The 22,486-nt window shown below is 41.3% G+C and overlaps 1 protein-coding gene across 1 annotated transcript in view; it reads right to left on the reverse strand.

Annotated features, from left to right (window-relative positions):
- Window positions 1-22,486, reverse strand: part of thsd7ba (thrombospondin, type I, domain containing 7Ba) — a 281,240-nt gene that overhangs the window by 248,189 nt on the left and 10,565 nt on the right. Inside the window, exon 2 of the mRNA XM_084085439.1 lies at window positions 18,683-18,880. Coding sequence (XP_083941565.1) covers window positions 18,683-18,857 — 175 coding nt within the window. The 5' untranslated portion in view covers window positions 18,858-18,880. The remainder of the gene's footprint in view (window positions 1-18,682; window positions 18,881-22,486) is intronic.

Consider the following 22,486-nt stretch of genomic DNA (forward strand, 5'->3'; position numbering starts at 1 on the left):
ATTAGTCTGAGTTGCAGCTCTTGCTAAGCTCTTCAGAACTTATGTAAATAATACATTTGCTATGATTTTTTTAAGCCCTATTATATATACTTTGAAAACCTTTCAAAATAGCAGATTGGAAAGTGTTAGCTGACAACAGATAAGCTGTTTTACAAAACCGTTCTTATAATATGGATATTTATCAGTGGTGTAAAGTAACTAGGTACATTTACTCTTAAGTACTGTACTTGAGGACAATTTTTAGGTATTTTTTGCTTTACTGGAGTATTTAAAATTTGCAGTACTTTTACTTCTACTCCACTACATCTCAGAGGAAAATAATGTGCTTTTACACAAGTAACATTTTGAATTCCGGACTTTTACTTGAAACAGACTATTTCTACAATGCAGTATTGATACTTTTACTAGAAATTTGAGTACTTTTTCCACCGCTGATATTTATAAACTTTCGGCAGGTTGAAAGTGGTTAAATACATTTGTCATATAGCTATGAAACAGAGACATACTGTAGAGTAGTTTCCTCTGCAGTCCTGTTTGGTGTTTCTCCAACTTGGAATGAGCCACCATTGGCGGGGCAGTTTGATGTCTCAGCACTTGGTCCACTGCTGCCCTGGCAGCTCTTCACTCTATTACAGACTATTTTTTTCCCCGGAACTACAGTATCTTGTGTCGTAGAGTGCCAAGCGAAAAAACAAAACAAGGGTTGTTATGATTGATGATTGTTGATGTTATGATGGAGAATGAAATCCCTTGCCTCTCAAATTATGGTGAAACAAATCCACGAGAACTTTGAGCCGGTTGAAATGTGGGATATTAATATTTAAAGGCTTGTGCAAATGATGTGAGTGCCTCGAGTTGGCACTGGCAACTGTCGGCGGTCTCGGCACTGTTTATGCATTTTTGAAGCAGCAACAAATGCACCATTTATGCAGAATGAGCCTTTCAGGTGAACAAACAGAAAACACAATAGCAGCATGGTCCCGAATGTCAATCCAGGCACTACAAGACTACATAAGACTACATTGTAGAGACTACTTCTACAGTCCTCTCAACCAGAACATTTCTTACAGTGCCCCGATTAGCCTATTTCTAAGAAAGAAAGAAAGAAAGAAAATAATGTATGTTGTTGCTGTCAGGCCTCTTATCTCCATATCTAAACTCATTGAGTTTTTTCGTAAATTAACGTCCTACTTGATAATACTACAGCATCACACAAAAACATAAAAAATAGCAGATCTACAAGCTCAAAACGTGGCGTGCAGTGGCACGTTTTTAGCGTGTAGATCTGCTATTTTTGACATGTTTGAATCATATGAGGTTTGGACATACAAGGTTTCCACCCGACATAGACAATATACGGTACTGTGTGTGTTTATTAATTTATCTATATTTACTGATTTACTCAGTTGTACTCTATTTAGATAGGACAAGTAGAAAGGTTATCAGCTTGCCAACACAACACAACAGAAACCGTTGCCTAAGAATGCCAACTTGCACTCTCCATTTGTAGAGGAAACAGAGGGCAGAAATGGGGAAGGACAAGGCAAGGCCCCAGCTGGAATCAAACCAGGGTCGTTGCAGTTATGTGATGGATGCTCAGGCACCAGTGCATACCATAATAGCAGTACTTAGGTTTGATTGTACCACTATTTTGGCAATAACTGTCTTTTAGCTGCAGCAAAGAAAGCCCGGATAAATGTGCCAAACTGTACATTGTAAACACAAGAAAGTGGCTTTAAACAAGCCTGGCAGGCATTCAAGGGAACTGGAATTATGTTTTAAATGCTATTTATTGTATCAACACTATTACAGCCTCATTACAGCCCTGCAATTGTTATTCCCCGGTTCTGTGCACATTCACACAATTTTCCCTGACTTCAAATTGTTCACACTGACACATACACACTAGGGATGTCCGATTTTATCGGCCTCCCGATATTATCGGCCGATATTAGCATAAAAATTGATATCGGGAAAATATCGGTATCGGTTTTTGAAAAAAAAAATTTTTTTTTTTTTTTTTTTTTTTTTTTTTGCTTTATAAATAAGTTACAGGAGTTCTTACTGTATATGGTGTGTGTGATATGAAATTTGAGCTTACCCTAATCACAATAATCCCCGCATATATCGGTATCGGTTGATATCGGTATCGGTAATTAAGAGTTGGACAATATCGGTATATCGGTTATCGGTAAAAAAGCCAATATCGGACAACCCTAATACACACCTACACAATATAGCCATTAACCAGTTAAGCCCTATATGTTATAGTTCTTTGAATGACGATGTCGCACTGCGAACACAGCCGATCTACAAGCTCACAACGCGCTGCAAGTTAATAATGACCAAAATCAGGGATGTCAGGTTGAAGTTGGTTATGGTAGTGACATGCATGAAATATCCTAAAGCCAAAATTACCATGTCGTTTTAGAAATATCGCTATTGACCAACTTACTTACTTACTTTATCAAGTTCAAGGTTCAAGGTTCAAGGTCTTTATTAATGTCCCAGAAGGGCAATTAGGTTTACAGCAAGAGTGGTGGTTTAAAACATACAGACAGTACAGGACAACAACAGACATGAAACACCATAGCATAAAACATAAGTCTGGGCGCATCTAGTGCAAGAGATAAAAATAAAAGCCTACATTCAGAAATACTATAAAGTGCCGGCATAAAGTGCTTGTTTCATCATCGTCATCATCAGTAACATTATCCTTTACCTGTTACTGGCAGCATTGATTGCACGAATTGAGGCAGGAACAAAGGAGTGCTTGTATCTGTTATTTTTGACACCAGGGGCACCCAGACGATGGCCAGATGGCAACAGCCTGTACTCTGGTTCGAGTGGGTGGACACTGTCCTGCCGAATGGACCTGGCCTTCATGAGCAGTTGTCAAAAAAAGTTATCATGTGATAACTGCAATCATGAAGCATGTTGAGAAGAACAGACTTTGAGGATTTTCTTTTCAAACAATTTCCGATATGTAAAGGCAACCAACATATTCAATGAAACATTTTCAATGTCTCAGTTGTTGATTTTTTTTCCTTTCCTTTCTTTTGTTGGGAGAAACCAAAGTCGCACTGGTTTGTTATATTGTGATTGTGAACAAATCCTCTACTGCCTGTCCAATTATCGTGTTTTCGCCTTCATCAGCAATGCAAGAGAGCCTGGGAGACCGAAGGCCTTCGTCGTGATTGATTGTCAATCTCCATACCACTATATTCTCCATTTTCTCAATCATGAAAACGTTCATTCTCTTCTCATTAATGCTTAAGCGTTTATCTTTGGAGGACATTACTCAGTAGAGGAAAGAAACAGGGGTGTTTTAATGCACAGGTTTACATGGGCTGGAGCTCAGGGGCCCTGACTTAAATGGGGCCCCGATTGGAGTCAAAAGTACGATATTTGTTTTTGAAATGTAGTGGAGTGAAAGTATCCAAAAATACTAATGGCCTACACAAGTAAAAAACAGTCCCGACCCACTGTTTGGGAACCACTGGTATAGAGTACCGAGGTCCTGACGTCACTCCCACTCCCCCAAGTCGCCATGTGGGGACTAATCAATAGGAAAAAAGTTATTTTTCGGGCGAACTATCCATCCATCTATCTTTAAGTACTGTACTCAATAAATATACTTTGTTACTGTCCACCAGTGCTTGCATATGGGTGCATTTCTAAGTACCCAGTAGGCATTTTGTGGTGTCGACTTGTTGAGGAATACATCAAATTGTCAAATGTGAAACCACCGCCTGCATACTAGAATAAATAAATAGGCATGCAGACTACACATATTATTTTACATGGGCACATAACATTGGCATCGATGTTAGTTAAAGCAAGGCCCACCAATTTTTAACCTTATTGTTCTATCGGCAGTGGGCCATGTAGAAAATATATAGTGTGTGTGCGCTCGTACGTGTGTGTGTGTGTGTGTGTGTGTGTGTGTGTGTGTGTGTGTGTGTGTGTGTGTGTGTGTGTGTGTGTGTGTGTGTGCTCTTGGGCCCAAGGGCTTGAACGCCATAAGCCTTTGTGTTAATCTGACTTGGGCGCCGAGACACATCTCATTAATGAAAACCTTCATTGATTTCTCATTCTCTTGAAAATCATTGCCCTTCAGCTGATTCTTAACAGCTGAAAGTTCCCACATAATTTATATGAACTGCATGGAGGCTTAATCAGTCGCCGTCCTCCAGAGGAGCCTAACGGCGCTTTTATGCCAAAAACAAAGGCACATTACCTGCTTTTAATTTACCAATGAAAGAGCATAACAAAACGTAACATGATTAAAACACGAGCATACATAAGAAAAACTAAAAAAAATCACTAATTAAATATAAGGAACATCTCAAGGCACTTAAACCACTTAAACCCTATATACCTGCTCCTTTTTTCCCTTCCATAAACCAAATCTCTTCGTCGAAAATAGCTGATATTTTCAGCAAAATGTTCACCTATTCTCGCCAAATGTTTGCCTATTAAGACAAGGGGGACACTATAGGGGTTCAAGGCGTTAACGCACCAATGAAAGAACATAACAAAATGCAGCACGATTTAAAAACAAACATACACGGAGAAAGAAAATCACTAAGTAAATATAAGGCCCCTCTCACAGCAACAGTGGCCTCTGGAGGCCACGCAGAGTGGAGCGGAGACGAGGGAGTCGCAGAGTGCCTTTGGAATACAACGCGTTGCTCGTTTGTAATAAAGATACTTTGCACAGCGGAGGCGTGTGCGCTTCTCAAGGGGGAAAAAGTAATAAGACTTCTTTTGTGCTGATTTAGTGCAGCCTCACGGTGTAGTCTGAAACAGCTTTGTGTTAGACATATTTCACTTGGAAGTTAATCGATAAAAGTGCTGTTTTGGAAAAAAAAGAAGGAGCGAGGGCGCTTTGATGTGCGGCACACTGTGCTCCATCTGGGATGAATTCCTCACTTGATCCCAAAGAATAAAAGCAGCATTTTTCTTTTTATATCAGGCCATAACCACACACAAATAACTTTTAGAAGATGAGCCACGGCGTTTTTAAAGGGCTTCTGGAAAACACTTATTTCGAGAGATGACAAAATGCACACGCACACACACACACACACACACACACACACACACACACACACACACACACACACACACACACACACACACACACACACACACACACACACACACACACACACACACACACACACACACACACACACACACACACACACACACGCACACACACACACGCACGCTGACGGTGTGTGTTTTTGTGTCGTATTGAAATGTGGATTCTCACAAAATTCAAAAATAAATCTAACGAAAGTGCTCTGTTTCTGAGGACATCAACTCTCTCCAGTCTCCAACTGAAGCTAACTTTATACATGACTTTTTACATACATGTATAAAGCTGACTTTATACATGTATGTTCAAAAACATAATTTAAGAGGTGTTTCAATGGCACTACATTGGGGCTAAACCCATCCACAGTGTTTTGAACATACTGTAGGCCATTGGTTCTCAAAGTGGGGTCCGGGGACCCCCAGGGGTCCTTGAGGGAGTTCCAGGGGGTCCCCAGCTAAATGATTGATTAGGCAACAAATGGACCCTTATGGGTCTGTAACTCTAAGAGTGTACAAATGGAACCAAATGGACCCTAACGGGTCCATTTGGTTCCATTTGTACACTCTCAGAGTTAAATTGACATAGATTATACAATATAAATTGCGGTCCAAGTGATAGAAATGCCATTCAATAGGGGTCTGTAGCCCTAATGCATGTCAAACTGGTGATCCTTGACATTAAAATGGCTGAGAATCACTGCTAGAGCCGTAAAAAATCTTCTCTTATGGGGGTCCCTGGCATATCTTTTGAAATGGGGGTCTGTGAGCTAATAAGTGTCAATTTGGGGGTCCTTGACATGAAAAGGTTTGAGAACCACTGCAGTAGGCTATGCCTACACAATGTGTTGCATCATGAGCTACAAGTACTGTACACAAATGTTACTTAGATGAATTTGTTGGTCTCGTCATTGTTTTCCAATTTGATGCTTTGTAATAGAGCTTTCTGTTGATTTGTTGATAGGTCATAGGTTCGGGATTCGTATCCATCCAGTTAGTACACCGGCCCGGGGTGCAGTCCGGAAAAATAGAGAGGAAAGACCATTTACCATTTACCAAAGAGAAAAATCCTACAATTATGAACGTCTTGTATTTCTGTGCGTGTGTGGACAGCACTTTTATGAATTGTGTTAACCCTTTAAGACCGGGAAGGCATCTGTGTCATTTTAGGATTTCTTTGGCTATTCAAAAATAGCAGATATACAAGCTCATAGCACGGCACCGAGTGCCACGCTATGAGCTTGTAGATCTGCTATTTTTGGAGAAAGAAACGTGAAAATGTGTGCAAATCTTTGAATATATATATATGTTTTAAAGCAACTTTTTTTTTTACTCCGATCTGTGCTTCTGGGGGTTCCTGGGACAACACATTTTGAGATCGGGGTCCGCGCCAAATACATACCATTTTGGGGGTCCTTGACATGGAAAAGTTGGAGCACCACTGATATAGCAACATATGTTTTTTCAAAAAACTGTTTGTGGAATATATATTCAAAGATTCATTTTCGCAATTTTTCAAAAATAGCAAATCTACAAGCTCATAGCTTGAGCTTGTAGATCTGCTATTTTTGAATAGCCAAAGAAATCTAAAGTGACACAGTGAATGGGTTAAAAAGAAAAAAAGTACAACCACACTAATTCTACTGCTCTCCGTCGTCCGCAATTTGCTTGGCTCGAGAATAATCTGGACCCACATGCGAGCAGCGCCGTAATGACATTACTTGGAAAAACAAAACACGTATGCAGGGAGAAACAAATCGTGGAACAGCGGATCAATCAGAAGCCCTGCTGTTGTGCGGATAATTGCACAGGGAACACGCTAACATGAGATACACCCCGAAGGGGCTGGATTTTATTGTAATTTGATATCAGAACTACACAGAAGAATTGATTTTACTACTGGACTTGTGAGATTGTTTGACTGCTGCTACAGTACTGTGTGTATGCTATCTACTGTAGAAAAAAGGGCAAAAGCCCCTTGGGCTTACAACAGAGCATGTTAACTCCGATTACCATCTCGAGGACAATGCTGATACTATGGGAATTGATTTTCTTATACTGTAGGACTTGTTTTGAGTTTGTTTGACTGTACTCTGTCTGCTGCAGCAAAGCAATAACCCCCATGGGCTTATCGCAATACAGTACATGTTATAAACTCCTATTTCCATCTCACATGTAGGCCTAACACGTCGATGTCGAGTGGAATCCTTGTAGTGTACTGCATGTCCAAAACTGTTACTTTCCAGGAAATAGCCTGTGTTCCAAATCTATCCAATGTAGTTATTATTTAGTCACAAGCTCTTGTTAACGATTTTCTTTGGTGAAATATATAAAACCCAACCACACACTTTCAATTTCACTTTAAAAAATGTTGCACAAATAGCGAAAACAGCCGATCTACAAGCACACTACGAGTCGCAGTGCTACGCGTTGTGTGCTTTTAGATTGGCTATTTTCATATTGATTCATGGAAAACATAAAAAGCTGAAATATGGAGAGACAAGGTTTCTGTCCGACAGTAATACCACAAGACAACCGCACTGTTAAGAAGCTACCACTTGAAAGAGCCTCTTGCTCTAGTGCTTCGATTGTATAAAAAGGGAGCGCTAGATACGAGCTGATTAAACGTGGTTGTTTCTTCAAATGTCTCTGAACGCTCTTTTTAACCCATTAAGAGCGGGAACGCATCTGTCATTTTAGATTTTTACTTTGACTATTCAAAAATAGCAAATATACAAGCTCATATACGAGCGTGTAGATCCGTTATTTTATATTTATTTTATCGTAAAAATGTGTGCAAAAAAAATTGAATATATATGTTTTTTAAAGCAAAAAAATGTTAACTCAAATCTTTGCTCCTGGGGATTCTACAAATGTCTTCTAAATCCTAAGAACTCATGTTGCTATATTATCAATGGTTCTCAAACTCTTTTCATGTCAAGGACCCCCAAAATGATATGCATTTGTCCGCGGACCCCCCCATCTCAAAATGTTTTGTTCCAGGGACCCCTAGAAGCAAAGATTTGAGTTAAAAATGTAAATACATATTCAAAGATTTGCACTCATTTGCACGATTTTCCTTCTTAAAAAATAGCAGATATACAAGCTCATGGTATATCTGCTATTTTTTTAAATAGCCAAAGAAATCTCAAAATGACACAGATGCGTTCCCGGATTGAATGGGTTAAAGAGCTAAATGATGGCACTATTAACTGCAGCACCTCTGTGCTCCATCCTGCTCATCAGAGACACTAATGAAGGTCGGAGAAGAATGCAGCCCTAAATGGCTTCATTATAGCTCTGATGCTCCGCCAAGAGAGAGAGATGTGCATCTTGAAGGAGCATACTGTACCAGCCTTTTTGAATCCTTTAGTCACTCTTACTTTGATAGTATTCAAAGGTATCGTGACATGCTGGTTTACAACACATTAAACGTCTTTATCATGGTCCTTCAAACGTGTATTAAAAAAGGTTTTAACTGAAAAGTCCACTCCAGTGAACCATGGCAGGTTTTTTTTTCCCTCTCTGTGTTCTGAAGCCTTTTCAGCTGTAATGAAAGAAAACAAAACTATTTGCCTGCGGGTGTCACTGTTGAGGGATTTTGCCTGTCAATCATCGCCTCTGCTCCACCCCCCCAAAAGGAGAAGGATCAGGGAGGGGAGGGGCGGGGAGGAGACGGGGCGGGATTAATGAACTGTGACATCAAAGTCCACGGGCCAATCACAGCACTTTTCTGAGCCGAACCCCAGCCTGTCTTCTACGGAAGCATGTTGCGCAGCGAAAATAGCCGATCTACAAGCTCTCAATGCATTTGTAGATCGGCTATTTTCGAATATTATTTTAAGATTAGAGCATTTAAAGTGGTCGAACAAGCAATATGTTCAGAAGCATCATCCATAAAACCCTAATGGGCTCGGATATTTCACAAAAGCAAAGGTTATAAAGCCTCAATCAGTGATTTCTTCGCCTGGTTGCCAGTATGTAGAACAGCGGGAACAATGCTGAAACATCATCATTTTACATAATTGTGTTAATTGCTTAGGAAACAGCGCTAGTGTGGGTGGGGGTTCCTTTCACACCCATACAAAATGATTCAGTCGATGCAGCCTATTCACGATTGTTACTGAAGTCTAATGCCTCTCAAAACATCCTACAGTATATTAACATTGCCTAGAGGGTGTGGGGTATGGGCGTCACAAACGTAACATCCGGACTAGCGAGGCGCACTGTTGCCACAAACACTGGCCCCCTCAACATTCAGAGGGCACACACACACACACACACACACACACACACACACACACACACACACACACACGCGCGCGCGCGCAGAGGTCCACAATATGAAAAAAAAAAGAATCTCTTGAGCGTGCAGTTCAAATAAAAACATCAATCAACCAAACACAGACACACAGACACACACAAACAGAGGTAAAGACAAGTCCTACGCGCTTCAGCCAGTAGAAGGGCTCGTCGGTGCTCAAGAGAGACAACTTGCATCAGAGAAAATAAATAATACCATGGCACTTCAGGAGAGACTACCCAAATAAAACATACTGGAGCACTGGACTGTTTGACTCTGAGGAAGACGAAAGTCGAAACGTCAGTCACCCCTGCAAAACAATAAAAAAACATGCAGACCAGTCGAGTGCTCCAGTATAATTTATTTGGGTAGTCTCTTCTGAAGTGCCCAGGTATTATTTTCTCTGACACACACACACACACACACACACACACACACACACACACACACACACACACACACACACACACACACACACACACACACACACACACACACACACACACACACACACACACACACACACACACACACACACACGATGGCTGGTCCTTCGCTTGCGAAGATCATAGGAGGAGTTTAGAGTTTCGGGTCCTTTTGCTTTGCTTTGAGGCAGGCATACCGGAGGCAGACCGAATTTCTGGCAACTGGAGCACTTGAACTCCTGGCCTAATGTGGCTGCGGAAGAGGTCTGGGTGGATTTGTCACCCGTTTCGACGAGTACGTTTGTGCATTTCAGCTGTCTGCTTGATGTTGCTGAGCTTCACAGCGGCGTAGTTTACTGCAGAGCGCCAAGAGTTTTTTTATCCACGGCCATGGACTCCCACGTTTTAGTCTTCAAGCCTGCTACAGTAAAGGCCTTTGCAGACAGGGTGCGATTAGTCAATCAGTTTTTACCGCATGCGAAAAGACGCACGAATCGAACTGGATTCGATTGGAAAAAAAAACGCATCGCATCGCCGCACGGTAAATTCGGAGCCGGTGTGCATGAGGTCATTGAGAACCATGTGTTCATTAGAAAAATTATATTGTCCGTTTCTTTCGTGCGAAAAATCGCACCCTGTCTGCAAAGGCCTTAACCCTCTAAGACCCAGAGATGCTTCAGAGCAACAATTATATTTTATAAAGAAAGGAGTTTAAATAATTTGTTTTTCTGTTATTTTTTCACCTCTAAATCCTCATTGGGTCCTATTGTTTAGTCTTACAATGCCATTGGCCAGGATATTTGCATATAAATACCCCCCACAGAGGCAGGAATCATCACAACTTGAAAATTCTCTGTTGGAACAGATCTCTTTTTTCTCTGGAAGATATTCCTCACAAAAACGTAAGTAATATGCCTGTAATATTTTTTTTGGTGAACATTACAATGTCTAGAACATGTATATATGTTATTATTGTGAAATACACACTTTTGGTCAACGTTGGGCCCTCTTGGTTGCAAAAAATACAAGGGTTCACCTGCTACTGTTCAGCCTTATATATAGTTTTTAGGCATGTAACGATTTATCGTATATCGATTTAAATCGATTCAAAGTGGTGACGATTTAAATCGATGCAATAAAATATGACATCGCGATGCAACCAGCAGAGGGCGCAATCGAGTCAGACTCCCTACCTTGTTCTCCGCCTACTATTTTGTCCTCTCAGGGCCACCATAGCTGCCTGCGTTCGTCTCTTCTTCACACACTCACTGAACAGCAGGCTATGAGTGGGGTTCACGTCCTCTCAGGCTATGAAATCTAAACAACTAGGCGATCGCACTGCATAAAGAGGGAAATGTGCGTCGCATGTAAACATGTTTATTTGATTGATGAATTGCCCAAACTATACCGTTTACCCCCTCCCCCGTCTGACGACGTTGTTAGCTGTTAGCCTGTCTGATTTAAACTCTGTAGGAAACATACAACTGATAAGGCTTAATGAAAACGGCTAATTCTGGAGCTCCTCGGTGCGGCTGCAGAGTACAATGAATAATAATCTAATTTAATAATTTAACAATTGTATCAGAGCGCTGACAATGCCAAACTCCTTTCAACACTGTCTTTCAGATATATAGCGAATTTCATTGATATTAATCAATTAATTCTTATCTAATCTCATTTGGAGCAGTTTAAAACAGTTTCCCTTACTGTACATAAATGTGTTGTTTTATACAGAATGCTGAGAATGTAGCATACTGTAGATAAAAAAATAACTTGTAAATCCCAAGGCTAAGCCTTAGTTTGTTTATTTGTTTTCTTTTTAATTTATTTCATCTGGGATATATGTTTTAAAATGCATTTATTTCATAAGACTTATATATTTAAAGTTATTATTTTACAAATAAAAAAGTATATGTCTTAATGTGACAGCTAATGCATGTACCTCGTGAATAAAAAGGCTTTATTTAATATCAAGTATTAAAAAGAGGATAAGAGAAAATATATATATTTTTTAAAATACATGATTTTTGTAAAATAAATAATCAAGGTTTTCAGTAATTTGTCTGGAAAATAAATGTGCTAAAAAAATCGTTAAAAAATCGTGAAGAATCGTATCGTGAACCTCAAATCGTGATTCGAATCGTATCGTGAGTTGAGTGAATCGTTACATGCCTAATAGTTTTCACAATAGATTTAAACAGTTATATGTGTATTTACATTACTATATATATATATATATATATATATATATATATATATATATATATATATATATATATATATGATAATTGAGCTGTAAGCCTCAGAAAATGTCCACCCAAAGTTTCTCTTTCCCCCTAAACAATACATATTCAACCAATATATTCCCTTGTTATTTCTCAGTAAGTTTAATTTTCTTTCAATACTACAAGGACAGTGGGACCAATGTGGTAATTCTTGGGGTGTTGTGGGGGTTGTTCATTATTCATTCGAGGGGTGGTGGGTACTTAGGGCCTTGTAATGATGATGATCAATCATCATCAAACAATAGGTTGCCAGACAGTATTGTATGACTTGTGAAATGTTGTCCTGAAGTGAGCAGTGATGTGTAAGAACTTAGCACTACTAAATGTACTAATGGTATGTCTTTATTTCATTTCAGAATGCCACAACAACAGAAAGGGCCTCGCTTCACAGCAAGGGATGTTCTGGATATCGTGATGAACGGAGAGAGTGATGTTGACATAGACATCAATGAGACTGATGAAGAGTCAGATGAAGAGGACTGTGGCGTGGGGTCCAAAGAAAACCAACCACCCGAACCACCCAGTGAACCCACTGACCGCCCAGCAGACATTCAGCTGCCCCAACTGACCAAACCCGCTCTTCGCCGTGATTCAAGATATCAGTGGCTGAAGAAGGACTTCATCAGCCCTAATACAGACTTTTCTGGCCCACCTCTGACCTCTGAAGATGTGAGTTCTATCCAAACACCACTGCAGTACTTCCGCCAGTTTGTGTCCAAAGACATGATTGACTCTCTCATAACGAACACAAACATTTACAGCCTTCAAACAAAAGGAACATCAGTCAACACAAGTCCAAAAGAAATTGAGCAAATGTTTGGGATGTATTTGAGAATGGGCCTTTCTCAAATGAATGGATGCCGGATGTACTGGGAAGCAGACACACGAAACGCGTCTGTAGCTGATGTGATGCCACGCAACCGATTTCAGTCTTTGTTGACCTCGTTACATCTGGTTGACAACTTGACCGTGCCAGAGAAGGACAAGAAGGACAAACTGTGGAAACTCCGACCATGGCTGGATTTGTTCAGAGTGAAGTGCCTACAGGTGGTTCCAAAAGAGCACAACTAATGTGCAGGGTCATATTGGGTGGAGATCAGTTTGCATCCTTTTATCAATGCAAATCAGTGAGTTGGCCAGGCAGTATTGTGTGATCACTGACAATGGTTTAGGTTATTAGGTTTCTTTACTACATATATTGTACTGATTTTCATTTTGTTCTTTTAATAAAATTGATTTAAGAATATGGCTTATTGGTGTTATTATTCATAATGTATACTGTTCTGAGGCCAAATATTATTCATAATTGATCTGAGGCCAAATAATAAACCATATAAATGAATCATTAAGTTGCTTTAGTGAAGTAATTACACATTTGCCATGTTATCCATAAAAATGGCCTATAGGAAATTTTGCTACCTGATGGACCCAACGTTGCTAAATGTCAACATTTGCATAAAAGCTTACCAAAACATTTTTTTTTTAAAAACATTATATTTTCCTCTTCAAAATACTCCTACAAGACCATCTGAAAGGTTTAAACATTTTTTTTGCAAGTACAAATATATATGGGTCTTAGAGGGTTAAGTTGGTATTTGAGCTGGTCTTTAAGCGTTTTCCGCGGTCCACTTCTGTCCCGCTTACCCTGACACAGCTCACTGTAAAGGACTGCTTTTGGCAGTCGTGGTGTCCTCCATGTGTGACACATGCCCAGTCCAGCGGAGCTGACGCACCAGCAGGGTGGATTCTATGCTGGGTAACTGAGCGGTCCTGGTAATGTGGTCTTGCCATCTGATATTTAAGATAGAGCGCAGGCAACGTTGATGGAAGCACTCGAGCAGCCTCAGCTGCTTCCTGTGAAGCAGTGGTTCTCAACCAGCGGTCCGGGGACCACCAGTGGTCCTTGAGGGGGTTCCAGGTGGCCCCCTGGATCTTTTAACTCTTGGGAGAAAATTAAACCAAATGGTTTCATTTTACGCTCTCAAGAGTTACATTATTGTTAAACATCTGCATTACTAAATTAAATAATTGTTATTTTGATCAACGTTTGCCTGTTATCTCTCCTATGGTACCAACATCAATACAGCATGGAATTGTGCACAAAATCGTATCTAAAGAAGATAAGAAAATATTGTATGTTTTGGGTCTGAGAGTCTAAATCTCATCAAATGGTGGTCCGTGGCTCAAATGCAGAATAAATAATGGACCTTGATATGAAAAAGGTTGAAAACCACTGCTGTAAAGGACCCAAGATTCTGAGCCTTAGCGTACTGAGTACAACAGCCCTAGCATACTTGGATTGTGGTGGTCAGCAGCAGTGAGTGCATGGTTGTCCCACACCCTTTTTGCAGAGCCTGCCAAATGCACTGTTTGCTTTGGAAAGTCTACCGTCTGTCTTTTGCAATTGATGCATCATTTGAAATTACACTGCCCAAGTATGTAAACTGATTCACTGCACTTAGACAGGTAGTGTCAATGGTGATGGATGGTGGGTTGCACTCCCCAGTCTCCACGGGGCGGTGGCTGGTAGAGTACTTCCGTTTTCTTGAGGCTTATTATGGTGAGTCCATAAGCCTTTGCTGCTGTAGAGAAGCGACTCACAATGAGCTGCAGTGCCTCCTCTGTGTGTGTGCTAAGAGGGCACAGTCATCTGCAAAGAGTGGTTCTGTGATGTTTCTGTCAATGGTCTTCGTCTTCGCCAGTAGTCGGCGTAGATTGAAAATGCCACCATCAGTTCTGTATCTAATGTAAAGGCCTTCTGTTACATTTGCTGTGGCCTCCACACACACACACACACACACACACACACACACGCACACACACACACACACACACACACACACACACACAAAGTCGACTAATGCATACAATGTAAAAGACATCGATATTTATAAGTGCACAGCTTTACTCTTTGTCGTTTTACATCATTCTTGTTCCACTTCTAGTCTACTTTTCCTCGGACAGGGTCGACATACTATTTTGACTTATGAATAGCTATCTAGACCCACTATCTATTCACTGCATGCATAAAACGGGTATATTTGGTGGAGTCTACCTTTTTTTTTTTACCTGTGATTGATTTTGTATTGGACATGAATACCGCTGTTATCACTGTCGTCACATGCTGGGTAGCATGATTCATGGAGCTCTCTGAAACCATTACAAACTGTGCCCTCACCACTGTGTATTACTGTATGTCGCCGCTGCTGTATGTCACTATGTTTTTTTCGTAAATTAACGCCCTACTTGATCATACTACAGCGTCACACAAAAAGCATCAAAAGAGAAGCAGATCCGCAAGCTCGAAACGCGGCGCGAAGCTTTGGACATGTGAGGTTTCCACCCCGACAGAGACGATATTCAAAAGTGAATTGCACTGCTTTATGTACACGCCGCCTCAGACGTCGGTGTGTGTTTTTATTTACAAATCCATTTTTGGCAAAATTCCTACTTACACTTAAGCTTGAATTATGGAAAATGCTATCTCGACTCTCAGGCCATTTGGCCTGATTTGTTATTCCCAAAGACTGAGCAGAAACGGGGAGAGAACGCTTTTAGGGTTTCTGCACCTGCAGCATGGAACAATAATACGGATGAAATGTAATCTTCAAAACATAGTTGCCCTGAACGACTGAAATACTGCAAAATGGATTCAAATCTCTTCAATCCAGGTTGTCCTGGTGTGTGAATGATTCATCCGATCATTTTACAGTTACTCAAGCCTAGGTGTTTTTATGTTATTTTTATCTCTATAAAAAGACAAAACGAAAAAAGAAATACTACTATTCTGACTCATCCCTTCAGTTTTACATAACCGTCTTTAATGACTGCTAGCTTCCTGTGAGGCAGGCCAAGCCGTGTCCAGGCTGATTATACGCTAATTCATCCATAATTGTACGACAAATGGCTTATTTCCTGCACGTTCCAACTGACTATACTTAAATTGAAGTTTCTGCTGCTTCGGTTTCTCGATTTAACTTAAATCACTGTGACACCTATTGTTAAAAATGTGATTCCTCTGGGACTGAACTGGAATTAGAAGGATATATTCGGAGGTAAGGTGTGTAACTGTGAGATTTCCTCTTTTAAAAAAAAAACGATCCACATTCCCAGTCAAGCAACAACTCATCTAAGCCGTCTTAACTCGGCACGGATGTCAAATCCTCACTCCTGGTGTCCGGATTACATTCCTTTTGAACATACGCTCTTTCAAGTGAAATTAATCAATCTCTTTATCACTTGGGCAGTATCATTACCCGACCGCGGAGTGAGAAATGAAAGTGCTAATCGCACAGTGAGCGGGCGGGCGGGGGGTGGTTTTGTGGGGGTGGGGGAAAGGCAAAGTTTTTTTTTTCCCTCAGCAAGCTGCTTCAGAGAAACACTGTTTTCACTTGTGTTCGGGTAAATTGACAAACAGACAAAATAAACAGTTTGAATGTGAGCAGACATTACACATAAAGCTGTAACTGTTACGGATGAAAGCAGATCTGCTTAAAAAAAGCCATGTTCTCTGACTCAACACACCCACACAAGGCAAAGCAAAAGGCACGAACCACGCCCCTGAGCGGTACCATACCATCTCAGTGATCCACAGACTGGTGCCATAAATCCCCAAGGAGTGCATACCTGGACATCATTATTTACTCCAAAGCAAAGTCACATTAACCCATTGAATCCGGGGAAGACATCTCTGTCATTTTTAGATTTCGTTGGCTATTCAAAAATAGCAGATATACAAGCTCATAGCGCGGCACCGAGTGCCGCACTATGAGCTTGTAGATCTGCTATTTTTTTTAAAAAGCCTGAAGATTTGTGCAAATATTTACAAAATGTCTTCTAAATCCTAACATTTTTTTTTTAAACGTATGTTGTTACAGTAATATTAGTGGCTCTCAAACATTTTCATGTCAAGGACCCCCAAAATGATATGTTTTTGGCCGCCAATCCCCATCAAAATACGTTGTTCCAGGGACCCTCCAGAAGCAAAGATTTAAGTTAAAACATTTGTTTCCAAAAAAAATACGTATTCAAAGATTTGCACAAATGTTCAAGATTTTTCAAAATATTTCAAAATAAAATAATGGTTACAGCTCAAATATAAAATGACACAGATGTGTTCCCGGATTGAATGGATTAACTGTGTGTCACATTACCGAACCATACACATCATTATGATTACATTCTGAGCAGGGGTTGTCAGCCATGGGGCCGGCCGTGGAGATGGATGGTCTTGCGGGAAGCATATATTAGTATGCTAACCACCAGCCGGGAATACTGGTGAGCCCTCTCTCTCTCTTGATCACCGCCACGCTCAAATACAAAGCCTGTATGCAGTCCATGCGCCCCACTGAGGGGTGGAGAGTAAAATCAGGATGATTATTTTTCCAGTGGAGAATTGGTCGCTCTGTGGCTGAACCTAGTTGTGCCGCGTGTGTATCCTCCAATAATAGGTCAGTATTAATGAGTCTCGGAGTTTGTGCTTATAGCTCACGCACCGTATGTACAGTATACAGTACGCGCATAGAGAGCCCTGGAGTGGTTCCGTTAATTAATCCTCGTACAGGGGTTGTTAGGATAATGAGAGAGAAAAATTATTCCAATTGTAACCAAGCAGCGTCAACATAATTACACATTACACATAATTGCGTATCACAGTGTGACATGATGACTGAATGCAGTGACTCCTTTCCACAGAGTGTGATCGGCTGAGCAGAAAAGTCATTGTGAAGCTGCGGCATTGTAAATGACGCTCTGTCTGTGTGTGTGTGTGTGTGTGTGTGTGTGTGTGTGTGTGTGTGTGTGTGTGTGTGTGTGTGTGTGTGTGTGCATTTGTCACTCTGTCTGCCGTCACTAAATACATCATCAAATCACAACACAAGGCCGTGAAGCTTCATATATTACATCTCTAACTCAATATCTGACGTATAGTGTAATTTGGTGGTGAAAGGCCAAAGGTCAAGGACAGTGAGGTCATCTGGCAATGAGCTACGTGACTTTTTGTTAATCACGTTACTGGGGCGATATGGACAAAGTCAAATATCGCAACATTTTTGACCAAATACATCGATATCATGACAATAATATTGTATTGTGACGATATATATATTTTTAGAGCGAAAATAGCAAGCTCACAACGCGTCACGATGTGATGCATTGTGAGCCAGTGGATCAGCTATTTTAGCAGTTTTTGACAATTCATGAAAGGGCTCACTTGATAAAAAACAGGAAAAGACAACACTTATGCCCTATTACAATATTGCAATATCCCAAATCTCAGACAGTCTCATATTCCGAAATCGATATTACCAAGCCCTACTGACTAGAGATTTGACCTGAGCCACAAAACCTGCGTATAGTCACGTAGACCTTATTAATCCTACAGGGACATTTCCCTATCTCGCTCATGGACAACTCAACACATACTGTTAGCCGGGGCCGGGAATCGAACCTAGGACCCTTCTGTTTCCCAGGCGGCTTCTCTTATAACCATTCAGCTATGGCCGCCCTTGTGTGCGGACCAGTGAGCAACAGATGGGAGCAGCTGAAGTAAATGAGCTATGTCTTACCCGTCTTCCATGAGAAATGCTGGTCCCTGGGAAACTCGATGTCCGACCGGACTTGGATGGAGCCGAGAGACAGGAGGAAGAGGAGGAGGAGGGGGTGGTGGTGGTGGTGGTCCCCAGCTCGCCGTGTCCAGCCAATGACCCCAAAGTCATCTTTTAGAATCATAGTCCAGCCCATTGACTTTGTGTCCTCTCTTACTCCTGTGAGACAACAGATCAATGCCATCAGTCAACATGGCTCGCTCATTACCGCTGAAGACAAAGATGAAAACACCTGCGGGTTGACATGACATATTCTGCTCTGGCAGGGCCGCAGAGGGGATGCTCTGAAAGTTGTCAACTAGGGCTGCAACAATATCGATTGTGTTCTGTGCCATTATTCTATCAATTACATTTTCGATTGATCAAAATGATCGAGAAGCACAGTTTTTCTTTTTCACACACACACACACACACACACAGACGCACGCATACGTGCACACACACACACACACACACACACACACAAAATATACATTTATATACATTACATACATAATTTATATATACACGTATATATACTGTATACCACACAAGTCAGGAGCTATCCATCCCAATGCCCCACCCGTTTATGCAAGATCCGTTGTACTTGTTGTACTCATTGTCAAGAGTACCCGTTGCACCCGTTCTCAGAGTACACAGTGCGGTACCCACTAACATACGACCGAGCAACTAAATATGGCGATCCTTGATGTCGTCAGAAACGGCTGACGTCGTGTTGATGACGTATGATGGACATATACAAATGGAGTTCTATTGTACATGCTGCCACTTATTTTGGCGAAGTGGCACAAATGTTATGCAAAGCTTCGCCAATCCATGAAACCCGACCTCGTCGGCTTCATGGATTGGGAAGCCGGTGTCTACAGTACACCCCCCAAACACATGGAGATCGGTGTCCCCTCCACTGCATTTCACAACGCTGAGTCATGCTGGACACAAGTATATGCCAGGGTTGAGGTCAATCGGGACACACAGACACACCGAGATTTTGTGAATGAACAGATAGAAGATAGATTACAGCGTGGCTCTGTAAGAGCTACTTTTGCCTAAAAATACATCGCTAAAAATCGCATGTGTAGAAAAATGGAGGTGGGACTAATGTCATTATCAACATGTCAGAGATCCACATGGAAGCCACGCCATTATTAGACCTCATTTGTTACTTTTACCCTGAACAAAGTTGTTACATACACCTATCCTCACACATGCTGTAGATGCAAAACAATTAGTAAAGTACGAAGAGATAGCGAGGGATTCTTGTACACCCCAACGCCCAAGCCCCCACAGGGTAGAACTAGAAACATGTAATAAGGGAGGGGGAGACGCTAAGCTTGGAATAATAGAGGGTATTAGCACCTTTTTATTCCAACTCATTTATCCCTATCTCCTGCCACTGTGATTCATGTCCTAGGAGTGTTAGGGATTAGTCCCGGATTCACAAGGCCTCTAATTGTGCTGCATCGACAGCAAAATTAATGAATGTGGCAATAGATCCGGAAAACACATGATGCTTTCCAGGGCATGTCTTACGGGAGCCGATGGCGTTGGTGATTCTGTTCCTGCCAAAACCCAAAGAGATAAATCCGCAAAAACACACATTTCTGCTGCAGTGACAGTTATTTAGAGATGGCTTGCCATTTGCTTAACATCCCATAAAGGTTGCCTCACAGTGAAATCCTTAAGCTGCGTTTATGCTAGCGCCGACAAAGGTACAGAGCGGCCGAGCTTGGCAGGCTACATTGCAGCAGAGTTTCTGTTGAAGTTTTGCTCAAGCCACACTGCGTGAATCGGAAGGGTATAGCTGCCAATTATTTCCACCCAAAATTGTTCTCCCAATTTAGTCGTTATGCCAATTAATTTCCGTCACTGCTGTTCAAATCAAAAGGTTTATTTAACAACCAGGGTTTCCAATAACCAGGTAAACTGAAGTAGGCATCAAGCACTAACTCAAACGTACGTGACATAGGTCTACGGACCAACAAGAACATAATGCCAACACAGGGTTTAAATAGACAGGGAGGGGAGTAACAGGACGCAGGTGAACTCAAACTACAATCAACACTGTGATTGGCTGGGGCACAACAGGACACAGGTGGAGAACATAACTAATCAAGGGTAAGAGAGACAGGAAACAGTAAACAAGGCAGACAGGAAACACTACTACAAAGTAAAAGCACAGAACACCAATGCAAAAGGCAGCAACAGAATGACAGATACAATACAAAATAGAACATGCAGTATGCAGAACATACAATATTATAGACGGGTTTCCTGTTAGTAAACATGAGAGGATATGACCGCGCAGAGGAGGGGTAAGCCTATAGAGGGCGCCATTACCCGCAGCAGCTCTGGTCAAATGTCCATTCATAAAAGAAATGATCTTCACCGGGTTTAATGAAAGTAGATTAAATTATGCAGTTTGTAATACCTTGTTTACTCAATAAAAATGATTTGTCGGAAGTTGGATCTGTTTGTATATAATAGCAGCATTATGCCTATTATGCCTATAATAGCAGAATTATGGCTATCTAACTCCCGAACACAACAACAGAGTGAACGGCGCAACAATTCGTTTCCCCCGAGCATGCGCAGATTGCGCATTCTGCTCTGTGATGACGTCGCGCGGAAATCCGTCTATAACAACATCGACAGGAAGTGGAAAACACACAGCCTAGGAAACAGGCGAATACTGGCTCACATGCCAGCAAGGAGGCCCCTCCGGGAGAAGGTAGAGCCTCCGTCTAACTCCTCCCCCCATTCAGTGACAAAGAAGAGCGCCCCGCCCTCCACTTAACGCGACCAACTGCACTGACGCTCGGCTAAACACATGAACCGTGGCGAATTCGAACGCTTACATTCTGCGGTGGTGGGCAGGAAAACTCCTGTGCCACCTGAGTGCTAAGCAATGAACTTTGAAGTCAGTGCTGTGTAACGTACAGTACATTTTCTGAAGTCTTTCTGGCTTCGGAAAAGTTTCACAGTATAGACTTTAAGCTGCGTTTTGTCAGTCTCATTGAGGAGCCATTGTTTTGTGTGGAGCACTGTATCACGTCGACTTACACATTACATTTGGGATTAATCTTGTCGTCGCTGTGTGGTGGAAGCTTGCATAACCAAAACCATAATTTTTTTCAGAAAATGGAAAAAGTAAAGAAGCTGTGTTCCAATGGATCTAATGTAGTTATTATTTATTCACAAGCTCTTGGTAATACTTTCATTGTTTAAATATTTATAAAGCCCACACACATACTTTCACTTTCAAAATGCTTAAAACGTAGCTGATCTAAACGCGTCGCATTGTGAGCTTGTGGATTGGCTATTTTCGCTATTTTTACACGACACTCTTGTACGACTAGGTAGGGTATTAATTTACCAAAAAACATACATTGAAATAATGGATATACAAGGTTTCTGCTCGACAGTACACCACTGGTTCTCAACGTTGGGTCTGGGGACCATCAGGGGTCCAAACCCTCACTATGGGTCTGTAACTCTGAAAGTGCACAAAAGCAACCAAATGGACCCGTATTTGGGTCTATTTGTACACTCTCAGAATTAAATGAACACTGAGGAGGTTCGCAAAGATAGCTGTACAGCATACGTAATATGATTCCATTTGCACCCTCTCTGAGTCACAGACCCTTATAAGGGTCCATTTGGACCACTGTTTGGTCCCCGGACAGGACGTTGAGAAACAGTGCAGTAGACCAAAGTTTTATCCAATCACGACTGGGTAACCGGGTAAAGAATGGAGAGGCTGATGGA

Source organism: Gymnoscopelus microlampas, assembly GCF_963454915.1.
Source record: "Gymnoscopelus microlampas genome assembly, chromosome: 17".
Lineage (NCBI taxonomy): Eukaryota > Metazoa > Chordata > Actinopteri > Myctophiformes > Myctophidae > Gymnoscopelus > Gymnoscopelus microlampas.